General features: G+C 41.0%; 1 protein-coding gene across 9 annotated transcripts in view; it reads left to right on the top strand.

Annotated features, from left to right (window-relative positions):
* Positions 1-16490, top strand: part of NLGN1 (neuroligin 1) — a 476103-nt gene that overhangs the window by 241125 nt on the left and 218488 nt on the right. For all 9 annotated transcript variants that reach the window (XM_075570759.1, XM_075570760.1, XM_075570761.1 and 6 more), the window contains one exon: positions 4657-4809. In XM_075570759.1, coding sequence (XP_075426874.1) covers positions 4657-4809 — 153 coding nt within the window. The remainder of the gene's footprint in view (positions 1-4656; positions 4810-16490) is intronic.

Genomic DNA, 16490 nt, shown 5'->3' with positions numbered 1-16490 from the left:
TCGGCACCCGCATGCCAAAAAGTTTTTCGGGGAAAAAAATTGCCGATTTTGGGCACTTTTCGGCGTTTACTGAATTGGAAAGGCAATTTTGGTGAGAAAATTGCAGAAAAAAGCCCTTTCGGCGCTTACTGCATAGAGCCCTTAGTCCCCTGATAAAGCGGGTAGCGTGCAATCTGCTTCTCCACTAGTGGTGAGATGAACATAAGTAAGAATCCCTTTGGGAGTATTTAGAGCGATTAGGTACCATTTCACTTGTGACTAGTCTCACCATCATAAAGCAGGAAATTCCTCAATGTGATAACTATCAGTAAACAATCAATTATGCGGGAGTTAATTGACCTGGAGAGAGAAGCACAATGCTTCCCTAGGTCATCATTTGTGACAGATTGAAGACTGTACCAGTGAGTGTCTAATTATACTACATGGTAGTATCCACTGATTTATATATCATGTACAAACCTGTAAGAAACCTCAGTACTAGAAACTTTGCATTGTACTTAGAACAAACAACATTTTTTCAAGTACTCACAGATTGTTAACTGGTTTAACAGTAGTACCAACATTTCATTACTGATCTCAGTGGGTACTCTTTAATTCTATGTAATTTTAATTAAGGAAGAGTTCTGAAACAATCTCCCTCTGTGTTACCTCCAAGCATACAATTAGCAGTGTACAATTCTGCTGTGAACATGCAGCTAATGATTGCAGATTAATAATTTATCTTTAATTCTTAAATGATATTAATATCACGCTCACCAAGACTGAATATCAACAGGTGAAGTTTGGTAAAATCATAGTTACACTGTTCATGTATGCTTCCATTTGTAACAGGGGCCCTCAACTCCAGTTCTCAGGACCCTCCCAGCTGGTCAGGTTTAAATGACTTCCCAGTTTCAGCACAGGTGGCTCAATCAGTGGCTCAGTCAAAGACTGGGGGGTCTTGAGAACTTGAGTTGAGCACCCCGATTTAAAATACGGGCATTGATTGGCTCAGTGATTAAAGGCACTGACTGGATCCAATCACAGTGATGTCTTTCATTCAGCCATACCCAGACAATCTTTCTTTTTAAGGCTTCCTAAATTGTAACAGTTATGAAGGTCTTGGGAGTGTACACTCATGATGAACAGATTCCATCTCTGGAAAGGTCAGTTGTAATGTGTTTGGGATTTCACCTCTTTGAAAATGAAATTGTGCGATATTCAACTGGGTTTTTCTATGTTCTGGTAGGGAATGGGAAACCTAAAATCATTATTGGCTCTTGTATTTATTACAGTTCAGATACTTCAGGGTTTGATTATCGATAACTGCCATAAAAAGCAGAAGGGTCTGTGTAGGGAAAATGTCACTGTAGGTTTGGGGTAAATGGGACGTATGCTGCATAGCATGGTCATTATTAACGTTTGCCCATTTCTAAATACAAATGGAGGAGTTGGAGATATTGAAAGTATTTAGAGATATTCTGTTTTATGAAACAGTGCAGAATATTCAATTTCAAATTAACAAATAAAATCCCTGTTAGAACAAATTTCTGTTTCAATGAAACCAATAGCAGAACAGGCCACAACTTTGGGGGGAGATGGGGGAATCTCCCCAAATTCGTTTTCAGGATTTTCGCTGATGTTACCCCCAAATCCGTTTCACGGTGTAAAATCTGCAAACGAATTTGGCCGGTTTCAATCCACATGGATTAATCAAAAACCGCCCTTGGATGGATTTATCGAGTCCAATCGTCGAGGATTCAACAGTCCCGTTGGTGGATTCTCAAGAATCTGCCAATGAATTCCTGAATCCTCAGATTGGATCCTGCAAATCCGTCCACGGGTGGCGTAATCCCCGGAGTGTATTGGTAATAATAATAAAAAATCCGCGAAACGGAAATGATACTTTTTGAGATTGATCCGCTGAAATCCGCGGACCAAAGGAACCACTTTCCAAATTCGCCCAAACAAATCACCCATCTCTATTTGTACCATGAAGTGCAAGAATACAAAAGTGAAACATTCATTATTGTAACAGTCTTTAAAAAGACCCCCAAACATTCCTTGGTTCATTCAACATTGAAGTTACTATGTAGCAGTGGAAATCATTTTTCTCATTTTAGAATTATTACGCTAAACATAGAAATACTCCAAAGTTTATCCACATGTCCCACAATTGTTTCACAATCATTCTCCAGTTTTTAAAACATTATGCATTGTTTAAACTGCACATATTCAGATTGTGTCAATGCCAATAATCTAAATACCTCAATTACCATGTGATGTTCTTGATAGGCAAACAGCTCAAAAGAGATTTTACACCCCAGTGACTCCTGATGAAGGTGTGTAGTGACACTGAAACGTTGATATACAGTAGTAAATAAAGTTGCGATTTAATTTTCATATTCAAGACTGGTGTGCCAAACATTCTGACCTTTTTGTGCATATTTACATGTATGTTTTTAAGATTGAGCACCCAGCTTAATACAGACATGTATTGTGTTAGGTGGTGCATCCCGACTACAGTGATTATGTTCTTTATGGGAAACATGTAGATACACTTGAGTATAGAGTACAATTTCATTTCCAGCCCTTTTTATCCATCATCATGCACTTCTTGTGCTCATTGAATGATCATGATATTCTTTGCAATATTTGTTAATGTCTCAGATATTTCACATAAACTGCATGCCATGCTACCTAATCCCCAGCATTTGGGTTTAATTAGGTAGCAAGTATAGAATGAAAAATGGAGACGCTCAGCGCGGAGATCAGTACAGGCAGCCCTCGGTTATCCAACGGAATCCGTTCTGGAAGTAGCGTTGGATAGTGAAAGGCACCAGAAGTACAGGCACAAGTTCTGCGTACTGAGCAACCAACCGGATGTTGTAGGAGAAGAGGTGTGTAATGTGACCGCTGCGCGTTTTGCACAGGAAGAAGCACATCTGTGTGAGACACGCAGCGGTCCCATTATACACCACTTTTCACACAACATTCGCTTAGACAGGACTTGGAGCTTGTACGTATGTCTGGTTCCTGAGACAGACCTAACCAGGAAGTGCTGGTGGTTCCCACACACAGCAAGGACACCTGTTCCAGCGTGCGGAGCCCTGCAGTGGACACGTACCTGAATCCAGGACTCCACCATGGTGATCATCGCTTTTTACTCATCTATGTTACCTCAATTGTAAGTGTGGATATATGTTGTCCTTTTTACTTAAATATATTTGATTACTGATCTCCGGTGCGCTGTCTGTCTCCTTTTTTCTTTGCCATTGGAGGTTCCCAGTGTGGTACAGTATGTCCACTGGAGCCTTGGAGTGCTCCAGCTCAGTAGATGCAAGGAGATCAAGCACAAGTTTAAGCCATGGGAGCACGAGCACAGCTATCTTTGTTAGCAAGTATTAAATGGTTATTGTCCAAAGATGTTCGCCATACTGTATGCACAACATGGGAAAAACCTGTTGCCTAAGAAAATGTCATTTAATTGACACATGTTTACAATGAAGTTGAATTTTTTTTTATAAAAATTGTATTGGACCGGCACTCAAAAAAGTAAAATGAACATGTAAATGTATGCAAAAGTGATAATTCTAAATCCAATCGCAATACAAAAACAGCATTATCAGAAAAAAAGTCAATTAACACAATTCCTTCAGCAAATGGCATAGCAATGTTCGCGTTTCCGAACCCCTGGCCCTCAGCCTTAAAAAGTTTTATCCACAATATAATTGTGTATTCCTGCATCATGTCAACTGCATAAGTAGTCACCCTAAAGCCTGCTCAAAGTCAATACTCGAAACAAGACCTGCCCACACAATGCCTTTCTTCTATATCTTGCTCTGTGGAGACGTTAGATGCCCTAATTCATTCCTTGCATAGATCTCAAGAGTTGTTCTATTTGTTTCACATATCCTACCGACCTAAAGAAATGCATATCATTCTCAAAATCCAGTCATGCAATCATAAAGTTTGTTCCATGAAAAGGGCATTACTTTGTTTGCCGACTGTTCTTGTGTCAGAAAGAAATTCATAAAAAAGGGAAAGAGAACGTGTATTTCTTGGTTGGGCCCCGTAGTGCAAATATCAAGTTGATTTCAGACTTGTCCTTTCACATAAGCATCATCACAGCAGCAATTTCGTAGCCTAAGCACAAGTGCACAGAGTCCCTAAGCAATCATAGAACTTTGACAGCAGAAGTAACTATTCAAAATGCTTCTTGGTTTACTGTGTTTTTAAGTTTACAAATATGTAAAGGGGTTTTCTTTCCTCTACCCCCTCCTTACCCCCCCTCCCCCCCGCAAAAAAAAACTATTTTTGAAAAGCAAAAAAAAAAAAAAAAATCAAATACTCTGTTTTATTTGTTTTGTTTTTGTTCTCAGAAATAATGTGATATTCAGTCTTCAAACACTACGAGAATGATTTCTTCCCAGAGTCATTTCCTTACCTTCCCTGAATTTGAAGAAAACAGATGTATTTCGATGATTGCAGCGTAACACGCCGATAAACATTTCGATGGAATACACTGGAATACGAGGCATCTTTCCAAACATTTAACATCTGTAACTTAAGAAACATACGCAAGATAATTGAGAGAGCTGTGTGCACTCACGTGCTTTTTCTTGACCCCGTTATTTTGAATAAATGTATGTAAAAAAATGTTTTTTTTTTTCTCAGACATCCGGGACAGCGGCGGTCCCAAGCCTGTGATGGTGTATATTCACGGTGGCTCGTACATGGAAGGCACGGGCAATTTGTTTGATGGAAGTATCCTGGCGAGCTATGGAAATGTAATAGTCATCACCGTTAACTACCGACTTGGGGTACTTGGTAAGAGGACTATATTTTACTTGTGACCTTCGATGTATACTTTGCCTTTGGACTATTTCAATTTCTTTTATGCAAAGCTTTAGTTTCGACTTTGCAATCAAGCGTTTTATTTTCCAAAATCGCGTATTACAATGGTTTCCCCCATTTGGTGTGCCACTGAATGGTCAATATTTATTTTCTTTTAAATGTAAGATGTGTAGTAATATTGAGATGGGTTTTCACCAAGCAAACATATACAGTAACGCGGATTTCATAAAACGGTCAGAGGAAAATTGCAGTGCCCCAAAATGCATAACTATTATTTTATGTTCTATGTTTAGACTTTTTAAAGTTAGATATACAGTATTATTTTTAGTTATCGGCCGTACCTAGCAATTTCTGGCACGGTGGAAAAGTCAAAGCAGTAATGTACAAAATGTTAAGGCACGGGGTGGCCAACTCCAGTCGTCAAGGGCCACCAACAGGTCAGATTTTCAGGATATCCCTGCTTCAGCACAGGAGGCTCAATCAGTGGCTCAGTCAATGACAGCCACTGATTGAGACACCTGTGCTGAAGCAAGGATACCCTTAAAACGTGACCTGTTGGTGGCCATTGATGACTGGAGTTGGCTACCCCTGTGTTAAAGCATCAATCTCCAACTTTCTTATTCTTTAACCCCCCTTTAAAAAAAAAGATTGAACTGCAAAACAAGTCCCCATTAGGGGAAGCAAAAGGGCAGATGAAAGCTCCAGCGTCACATGGGTTAATTGGATGCCACAACCTCACCTGTTGTTGCCGCTACCTACCGTGATACCGGTTTCTTGTTCGGTAAATATCTCAGGGAACGGGGATCCCCAGAGTAGTAAATAGCGTGGTTTTGCTCTGTGGTTTATAACTATATTTCTAACTTTAGTAAATATGGATTATATGTATCAAAGCAACAGTTGTGCAATTCTGGGGCCAACAAATTGCACCGGATGTATCAAAGAAAAACAAATCTGATTGAAATCAGTAGGATTTTTTTCTTACATAAATCTGATGGAATGTTTTTGCCCCAGATTTGCCCCACTTTTGCCTTGATACATGTACCCCAGTATGTGAATATCAGTTTTAATACGCCAGTTATTGAAGCTTTGACTCCCAACTGTGTTTGAGAAGAGTTTCTGAATGTTCAGTAATAATAGGGGGAAGGAACTAGAAATGAAACCTCTCGTTTATTCATAACAGGTGTTTTAGTCCAAAGGTCCCCAACTCCAGACCTCAAGGAGCACTAACAGTGCAGATTTTATGGATACTCCGGCTACAGCACAGGTGGTTCAGTCAAAATAATTGGGCCACCTGTGTTAATGAGAGGCTATCCTTAAATCTTGCACTGTTAGCAGTCCTTGAGGACTGGAGTTGAGAAACCTCTGTTTTAGTCTACTTACCTGTACAATATCAAAGCCAATTGTATTATCAGCTTTCATATTAATCCACACCTGCAATGCCTGTCTGTCAAAATGTCCTTGAACACATTGTATGTATGTATGTTAATCATGTGGTGTATTGGTTGTATTGTTTTATCATGGAGCCAATTTCTCTTCTTATTTACTAAACAAACCAGGCGGCTGAATTTCTAAAAATGTTTTGTACTAAAACTAATTACCCTTTGTTGGCCAACAAATACTGTCAGAATAGAAGGCATTGTGTGTGGCAACATTTTAATAACCAGTTTCCATCTGCTATTTAGCCTAATTTAAAATGTTTGCCAAAGGAGGGGCAAACAGTGTGTTAACCAAAATCCCAACGCAGGTCCTTCTAGCAGCTATTCTTTGATTAAAACAAAATACCAAAGGACCTTTTTCTATTGAACTCGTCTTCTAATTATTTCAATTCCATGTTCTCTATGTTTCCATGGTAGTGCCAAGAGGCTGAAAACTCATTTATGGCAATGGGGCTTATTCATTAATCTCCGTTAATCACGCTGCACCGTGCGATGTGCATGGAAAGCCCCAATCAAGTCAATGAGGCTTTCTGTGCAGATCGGCCGGTACAGCGTAAACGGAGCTTAATTAATAAGCCCCAACGTGTGTCTATGATTATTTTAAGCACAGCAACTCCTCGTTTCAGTTAAGTCGCTGAAATCTGACATTTATATGTAGGCGCTAATTTACTTGTAGTGAGGGGGGAAATTAAATTACTTTGGCTACTGCAAAACTAATTCTTCTTTAGAGAAAACAGTGTTTATTAAATAAACTTTGATTAATAAAACTCATGTTAAGTTGTGTGTGCACAACTACTTCTGCATACGCTACTTACTTCTTAAATAGTCTAATGCAAATATGATTATTTTTCCCCTGATGGTATGATAGATAATTAAAAATACCAGTCTGTACAGAGCGGCTGAAATTACAGCAATATATCTGCCTGTGCTGTATTTGTTCCTATTGGGTATGTTACCAGCAGGCTCAGACTGGCCCTTTGGTTACCAGTAGAAATCCTTGGTGGATCCATACTGACCAAGTGTCCTGGCATAGCTGGGAGATTCCTGGTATAGGATGAAACCCGTAGACTGACAATCTCCCATTGCAGCCTGTTTGAGAATGAGGCTGCAGGAGTGTCTGTCTGATGTATTAGTGTGTGTATGTACGCATGTATGAGTGTGTGTGTGTGTGTGTGTGTGTGTGTGTGTGTGTGTGTGTGTGTGTGTGTGTGTGTGTGTGTGTGTGTGTGTGTGTGTGTATGTATATGTATATATATATATATATATATATATATATATATATATATATATACATATATATATATATATATTAATGTGTGAACGCATTTATGAACCTGTATATGTATGCATGAGTGCAAGCCCTGTTTGAACTTGTTCTATCTCTGTGTCACTTGTCGGCTCTTATTAGCCCAGTTTTACAATGATTACTAGATTGCAGATACTGGACCAACACAGACAACCTTTAACTACAGTACCAGAAAACTTAACATTTAGTCATTGACAATTATTAGTATATTATATTCAAACATGCAGAACCCAATCCTTACGGTTAAAATACGTTAATGGAATGGAGATATCTTTAATTTCTTATAAAGTGTATTTAATTGACTTTATTTAGTAAGTAAAAATGGGATGAAAAAACTGGAATAATGCCGTACCGTAACTAAATGTAGCATTCTTACTTCCAGATGTCAGTATAATGAGGGCCCATCACTGATGTCCATTGTAATGCCAAAAACGACAAAACACTTTTGTGAAAATCTATTATTTACTTACTCTTGGGTTATAACAAGAAACTAAAGTAAAATCTGGCCTTTGTGCAAGATTACTGTAGTCAATAAGGTGTGTCCATTTTCTGCTCGATTGCATTTAACAGCATGATATTGCATTAGACAAAGAAAATGTTCAAATATGAATTTGTGCAATGTTTTATATGCCTGGCAACACTGTAACTATTACTTGTCAGTCAATTCCACAGCAGCAGATACACTGCACAGCAAAACAGAATAGCAATAGAAATTATAGGGTGGAAGGCTGAAAGGTCAGAAAAAAATATCTGACAGTCTGTGATTAAATGTGGCAAATCTGTAGGTGTGAGATACAATAGTGAATTAATTTCTGTATGTTTTGGCATGACTACTTTGCAAAAAGCTCTTGTGTTGATTGTGTTTTATTCTTTATTCTTAAAATTTCTTTTTTCAAAAACAAAAAAATGTATGGTACCTATTGTTGCAACAGCAGAAAGGCAAATCAATCTCCAAGTCCGTCTTATGTCTCTGCTCAGCAAATGCTCAATGTGGAAATACTGTACTGTACGGTATGTCCCATTTACTATAATTGTAAGTTAAGAAACAGTCGTCTGTTGAAGCAAAATGCACTAACGGTAGTGACATGTTTAATGCGTTAAATGTAGGTGATACTCTAGATATCTCTCATCTTTAATGTTTGGAGGGTTTTTATAATCTGATACCTTAGTTCCTTTGGGGCCCAAGGGTCGTGTTCAAAAAACCTAAAACTTTGGCATCCTACCTTTCCCCGAGTTTGTTTGACCCAAGAGTAAAAAGAAAAAAATGGGACACTGTATGACCCCTAAAGGGTTCCAGAAGTGTGGTCATTGAAGCATTTGCCCAATTGTGAAACATATGAAAACAGGTAAAAGCAAAGAAACCAGGACCACACACAGTCTCAAAACCTTTATGAACTGCAATACCAGTCACGTAATATATTTATTGAGATGTGGTTTTGAAAAAAGGGAGGACTTGAAGACCTCTAAAGGTTAAAATTCTTCAACATTTAAGACCCATCAAGGATACGGACCTCGGATACCACGTTTCTAGACACTTGTTTCGATTGTCCGCAAGGATGTCTGGGCACACTGTCCATCTCCGCTACTGAGCCTGTCCCGGTCACAGTCAGGGGAGGAGACCGATTGGGCATGAGAAATCACCGAAAAAATTTCTGGAGATTTACCTTAGGTACCTTGGCCCCACAGGGCGTAAATACAGATTGGGAAATACAACATTTTCTTTAAGGCTAATTCTTTATTGTCTGTATTATGTATTGAATTTCCTTTGTGTACTATAAGGGGTGATATATTTTGAATAGTTAACATTAGAAGACTGTTGATAATATACTGCATAGTTATTAGCACGCCTTTGTATGGATATAACTATCAAAACCACTATAAGATCTAATCACGATATGCCAAGTGGGTTATATATGTTATACACTGTATATAGTCTTACTAACAGAAGTGGTCAATCTAGATTTAGTTCTAACTATTTGATGTGTCCTTATGGGGATCCAATATAGATATTGTGATTAAAAAAGAAGGGAGTGGGGCAATTAGATGTCATTCAAACAGGGTTTCTCGTTTATTGTTCACAATTTAAATTGGGATAATATGAAGTTGCAAACAAAAAAGGAAGAAGAAACTGGAGGCAAAATGTATAAAAAAATAGCAAAATGTTTATCGAAGCATCAAGTCTAAAAAGGGGTAAAAGATGTAACCTCTGACGCGTTTCCCATAGTAGCTCTTTGATAAAGCACCAGCTATGGTGATCATGTAATCAGGCAGTCACTAGATACAATTAGTGCACTGTTAGAGTGAGGGCAGGGCTCAAAAAGGGGTGTGCCAGGGCCTTTTTAGAAGAGGAAAGGGATGTAACTTTATAAATGGTTGCTATAAAACAAAAAATGCTTGTTACATTATAATACACTAAAAATGTTATTCAGAGTTGTTTTTTTAATTTAAAAAATGCTACATGTATTTTCTCATAGTACAGAACTGATTTATTTTAATAAAAAATTATATTGTTTCGTCTGTAGCTTTAAAGGACACTTTACCCATTCTCTCAGTTTTTTACCCTGTCCAGGGTCTGGGTAGCACAGTTCTTGGAGGACTTATTCTCTACCTTTTGATAATATGAAGTTATAGTTACCAAAGATATACATCTTATTTTTTTATCTATTATAAATTATAGTAGCTTTTTTTAGGCTTCTAGATATTGGATGGACACTTTTAACATACTGTATACATATGATATCTATGCAATGTCAGGATTAGATTATCCATAGAAACAGTACATGCATTCACAAGCTGTATAATTTCATAAGATCTGTATGTTTATTGTTCATTGTCAAAATTACTAATATTCTGTGTAGCATCAAAGTAGTCAACGGTAAAATTTGACAATCATAATATAGAGACACAATAAAAAAAAATGTTAGGTGTTTTTATTGTTCGAGTTTAGTCTTTTACCAAGCTTTAGCTGTGCTGCACTACTCCACAGGAGGAGCCGCTGACCTCTGGTTCTGAGCGCATCATGTGCTGACATGCAGCATGTGTGCAGGGTCGCCGAGAGAAGGGGGGAGCTGGGGGGAGGCGGCCCCTCTGGCCGCTGCTGGAAGTTGGACCCACATCCGGCTACTGGCACAAGACCCTGCTCTCCCCCATGCAGCATGCCTGGCCTCAATGCAGCGTCCCGGCCACTCTCTCCCCCCCTGCAGCACGCCCAGCCTCCTGTGTTAGCCAGTAGAAACGTGCCAGAAGTTGAGCCCAACGGCTCCTGTCTGAAAAACTGAATACAGCGTCAGATTTATAAAGAAAAATCCCTTAGAATATTAAAAAAAAATCTAAGTAAATTGTTTTACCAGTTAACAAAGGGGGTTATTATGCATCTGTGGTGTGGCCCAGGGGGGGAAGCCTATCTGTGTGTGGTGGGGGCCTGGGGTATGTGTGGTGGTGGGAGGTTCATGTGTATGGGGGTATATGTGGTGACGGAGGGGGGTATGTGTATGGGGGGTATGTGACATGGCAGGGGGAAGTTATGTGGTGATGGGGGGTTATGTGTATGGGGGTTATGTGTGTAGCGGTGTTTACCCCACCCAATGGGAGATTCCCCTGTTACCAGGTTATGGTGCATGCTACCTGTTGGCTCACAGAATGCTGAGTGGTCCGCCGATGGTTGTGGGGACTGCAGGACATGCGTCTGGGGTATATACCCAACATTTACTCCATGGTACACAGCGCCTCCATCTGCTGTAGGCTCCGGATGTATGGAGGCAATCTCCTACAGTAGAAATGGTTTCCTCTCCCCCCAGTAAGATTACACACCAGGCGGGAGGTGTAGATAACTGGAACCAGTTTTATTCTTCTGCAATCACAGTATCAAGGCAGCCCGTCCAATACAGTCACTGATCTGGTCTCCAAATTTAGGATGGTCCCTGGACCTTCCCTACGGGTCAAGGGCCCCCGCAGCAGTCCCTGCTCTTACCTGAGCCTCTAAAAAAAGGTAATCAATCACTCTCCCTTTTAGGGAAGAGGACCAGGGCCTGCCAGTACACAGCAGCCCTGCGTGATACCTTGTCTCTCTCAACAGTAGAGACACTAATGAATTTGGTGTTGCAACTCCCTTAAATATAGTGGGGGGAAGGTTCTAGGTCTGAAACCAGAATTGGGCAGAACACAGACCTAATCCCACCTCCTCTCCTGTCACTCAAGGGAGCTGCCTGTGTGGGGAAAATGCATAATTGGTACTGGCACTGCCTGCTCTTACGAGGGCTTGCGTGCCAGGGAGGGCAAACTGGTAGCCAAACCAGGCATGGCTATATGTGTATGGGGTATTATGTGTATGGGGGGAGGTGGGGCCATGAAGGAGAGAGAAGTGGGGGCATGAGGGAGAGAGAAAGGTGAGGGAGAGAAAAGGTGGGGTGGGAAGGAGAGTGGTGGTGGCGTGAGGGAGAGGTGGGGGTGTGAGGGAGAGTGATGGGGGCATGAGGAGGGATATAGGTTGGGAGAGAGAGAGGTGGGAGGTGAAAGAGAGAGAGGTGGAGGGGAGAAAGAGAGAGGTATGGGAGAGAGGTGCGGGGGAGAGGGATGGGGTGAGAGAGGTGAGGGGGAGAGAGGTGTGGAGAGAGAGTGAGGTGTGGGACAGAGGTACGGGAGTGAGAGATGGGGGAGAGAGAGGTGGGGAAGAGAGAAGTGGGGGGGACAGAGAAGTGGGGGGGGAGAGAGGTGGGGGCATGAGGGAGGGGAGAGATAAGTGAGATAGAGGGGGGCTACCAGGGAGGGGGAAAGGGCCTTGGAGCAAGGCATCCACCTTGTGCCCTACTACTCCTCCTCTCCTCCTATCCCTCCTGCCGGGGCAGGGATCCAACTTTCACCCGACCGGAGGGAGGAGTGCAGGCCTCCCCCTCCCCCCCTTCTCCAGCTCACCCTTCGTGTCGGAAGTTGGATCCCGGCACTGAGAGGAGAGAGAAGGGGGCGCGGGGCCCCCGGACTGGCAGAGAGCTTGGTGCATGTGAATAGTGCAACTGAATAATGAATAAAGAAGAAAACAGCAGCTCTACACCCTTTTCTTAGGACTGTCCAGGTCCAAAATGCAATGCGATGTCTTCCAGGTCAGGGGAGCGCTGTAAGTCTCAGTGAATACATGTGAGAAAGTGGGAGACAAAATATATGATGTGCAGACAATAAACAAAAGTGAATCGAAACACTCTGTTGTTGGGGAGCTATTGGAGTGCTGACACGGAGGGTCCGGGCATACTGCATTGATCGAGTGCCCGGTGAAGCTTCTTCCGCCATAAGCCGTCACAGGACGTGACGCGGGCGTGACACATGCGGAAGCAGACGAGCTTGCAGTGAAGTCGGCACATACCCCTTACAGTATGTGTACCAGCGGCTCTCTCCCATATACTGCTCCTAAATTTCAAATGTGAGTGTACTATACATATGTTTTGTGTGATATGTAATAGATTTTTTTTTTGCATACTACACCACTGTGCGCCTTTCCTTTTCCTTCCTAATCCTTGGGAGGGATTCATTAGGGGATTACCACACGAACTGCACACCGTTCAAGACGGATTATCGTTATACAGCCATCCACCTGAGGGTCCAGTACAAGGGCTCCTATCAGTGAGAGAAGTGTCTCTGATTTACCTTTACTGACAGAAGAAATTTGTGAGTGACACTGACACATTATAGTTTCGATTCACTTTTGTTTATTGTCTGTACCATCATATATTCTGTGCACTATATAGTCAGAAGCAGGGATTTTGGACCAAAAACTGGCCTGATGGCCGCTCTGGTAAATATAGAATAAGCCTCTTAGGGACACTTGCATCAAGTGCCAGTATGGGGTTATCACCCCCACCATGGTGTTAACTCCCATTCAAGTCAAACTCCCAATCTTCACAAAACTTCTGTAAAAGATTAACGAAATCTTTTACAGCTATAACACTTAATGAGATTACTCACCATGGAAGTCTCAATGATGTGTTTTGAAAATGTGTTTAATAGCCCTATTGGAAAGTTGTAACTGCAACAAAATCTGCAATGGGGGGGGTTGCGTCTATTAAACTGGCATAATAGCTTCCCGATGGACAGAGCTTTAAGGTTCAAGATGCTGAAAATGAAGGACAACATGAAAAGATTGATGGTTTGTGCCAGGTTTAGCGTCTGTTGCTGATTGGATTCACAGGTGCTATGTATGTTTACAAGTAGATATGGAAATCCATAAACTGACAGATAAAATGTATGCCTCCACCAAAACGTCCCCTGATGTATGTTTTATTGGCATCTAAGGGGAGAAACATTCTGATTGGCGAGGGAGTCAGGAAGCTATTGCATAAAGAAACAAACAGGAAAACGGTGCCACATACACCGATGTGCCCTTTGCCTTCTGTTGAAATGCAAGACTTGTGCAGTCTGTCTTCTCTAGTGATGGATTGTAAGTGAAAAGTCTGATTTGATGGGACTTCTAGATCTCTGCAGAATAAATGATCAAGCTCTGGTTGCGCTACCATTTTCAAGTGACTTGTTTTTAACACAGCAACTTAGAGAAAAACAGCTTTCCTAAATGTCAAAGCAGAGCACCAATTTGTGTAATTGCCAGTGGAACTTGGATCTAACATTAACTCTTTCTGAGATCCTTTTGGAGGGAACAGTACCGGTTATGGAATCCGTTCCATAGTGCATAAGGGCCCTTTCGGCGTAAGGGAGTGATTATCTGATGAGGGGGGTTGTCTCTAATTCTGTTATTTTGTTTATTTCATTTTTTTTCTCCACATTTGTTAGTCTGATTGTGATTTTTTTCTTACTTGGACTTGTACGTTAGTACTATTGACTTGTTTGCATTTATCAACCTCATTTTATCCACCTCATTTTTAAGAAGATTATTTGTATTTATCTGTATTTTCTTCTATATGTTATGTTATTGGTGTATTAATTGTGGAAGTTTATGCAAACTCTAGACTCTCTTCAGTAATTTGTGATATGTCTGCATTATGACGAAGTTTCAAGTTGTTATAGCAACCATTTTTTATTACAAATGTAGCCATGTCTTTGTATTTTTGGGTGTCATGGCAACGTGTCATGTCTGCCCTTGTGCACTGATTGGTGTCTTTCAGTTCCGTCACGCTTTGTCCCGAGGCTTCCGCAGTTAGTTATCGGTTACCATGACAACCAGCATGTGGTTATCTCCTTAATGAGCGTCTGCTTTTTGCGCATGCTTGGGACAGTGTGTCACGGCACCTGATGTCTCTTGACCTTGAACCATATGTAGGGCGAAGGGTAATTAATGGTGCTGGTCTCATAATAAATAAGGTTGGGCTTGGGAAAGGGATGTAACTCGAAAACGCCGCCTACATATTTTTTCTGTCCCCTCTCTGACTTGGAAAGCTTTCTTATTGCAATATGCCAGGGGTCTCACACTCAGTCAAAGAATGAGCCACCTGTGCTGAAGCAGGGATATCCTGAAAACGTGACCTGTTGGTGGCCCTTGAGGTCTGTACAGTAGTTGCTCACCTCTGATTTAATGGATGTGGGAGAGAGCTGCCTTCAAATGTTTTTCTCCTATACCATAAAGTGCAATGGGACCGTTAACCATTTCTCATGTGCATTGTAAAATGGCGGCTCCTTCCTACCTCCATCTCCTATGTTGTTATGGAAATGTAGCTGAAATTATTTCTATATTGTGAAAACACATACTGTAGATTCTCACTGATCCATTACATTGGAGAACAGGTCTTGTTGTGTGTTCACTTCCTCTGCAGCTGTTTGTGTTAAACAGGGGATGCACCCACGATGAAGTGGAGTGCAATCTGCCCAGGAAAATGGCAGGCAAGATAACTGCAAACAATAGGGACGGCACCTGAGTTTTTATAATGAACATTTTATTATGAAACAGAAAAATATGTCCGTTGAAGGTCACCAGACCAAGATAGGGAGGTCGCATCTTGCATGTGCCTCACCTGATAAAAATAGTTATATTTCTCTTCTACATGAACAATAGTTGTGAGCTTGCATGGGTCAGCAGGGTCAGACAGAAGGGTTCTGAGTAGAGTCGCCAGGTGGCTCCTCCAAAAATACTGGACACAATGGTGAAAGGTGTGACATGCTCGAGACACACACATAGCCCTCTCAGCTCTCTCCACTCCATGCTGTTTCCTCCTCTCCTTGGCCCCAGGCTCTTGATGGCCCTACTGATTGGCTGCTTTTCTCATCAGCAACCACTCAGGATGGAGGAACCTGCCAAGCCCCCTAACAGCCCTGCTATCTCCCTGCGTGGTGAAATCCCACGGCCCCCCCAAGCCAGTCAGGTCACTTTCCGGATAGGTAATATCAGACACATACAGGTCTGGTATTACCTCTAATTACTTACTGGACAGAGTCACCAAATACAGGACAGTCTAGTTCAATACTTGACACCTGGCAACCCTTATGAGAACTTTACCAAAAGCTCAATTTTATTTAAATGGTGTAATTGTTAGTAAAATTAGCTTGTAAAACCAGACTTCAGAGTACAGTACTTTGAATACACACAAGCAACATCTCCAAGCAGGAGAAGACTATTAAAAAAATCATCTCTCTCACAAACACAGTTAGGATTATGTCCTTTTAATGCTTATGCGGGTACTCTCAAAAACATACAAATACTATTTTATAATAAGCAGGAGTCAGAATGAATGAATCTTCATGCACTTCAACCGTTATCGTTCTTTTTAGTATCATAAATATTATAAATCAAAAATAGCTACTTAATACCCATTGACATTTGTAAAAGAAATAAGGGCATGCACTCCATTTAATTTTTTATTTCAGTTTGTGCAGCTATATCCATTTGAGGTTTTTATTTAGAAAAGAGACTAGTCTTTCTTTAGTATGTGTTTTACATTTCTTTATTTGTTTGTATATATTGCATGTCTCACTCCCTAACC

This window comes from Ascaphus truei, chromosome 14 (assembly GCF_040206685.1).
Source record: "Ascaphus truei isolate aAscTru1 chromosome 14, aAscTru1.hap1, whole genome shotgun sequence".
Classification (NCBI taxonomy): Eukaryota; Metazoa; Chordata; class Amphibia; order Anura; family Ascaphidae; genus Ascaphus; species Ascaphus truei.
This window is presented reverse-complemented; position numbering and strand designations above follow the sequence as displayed.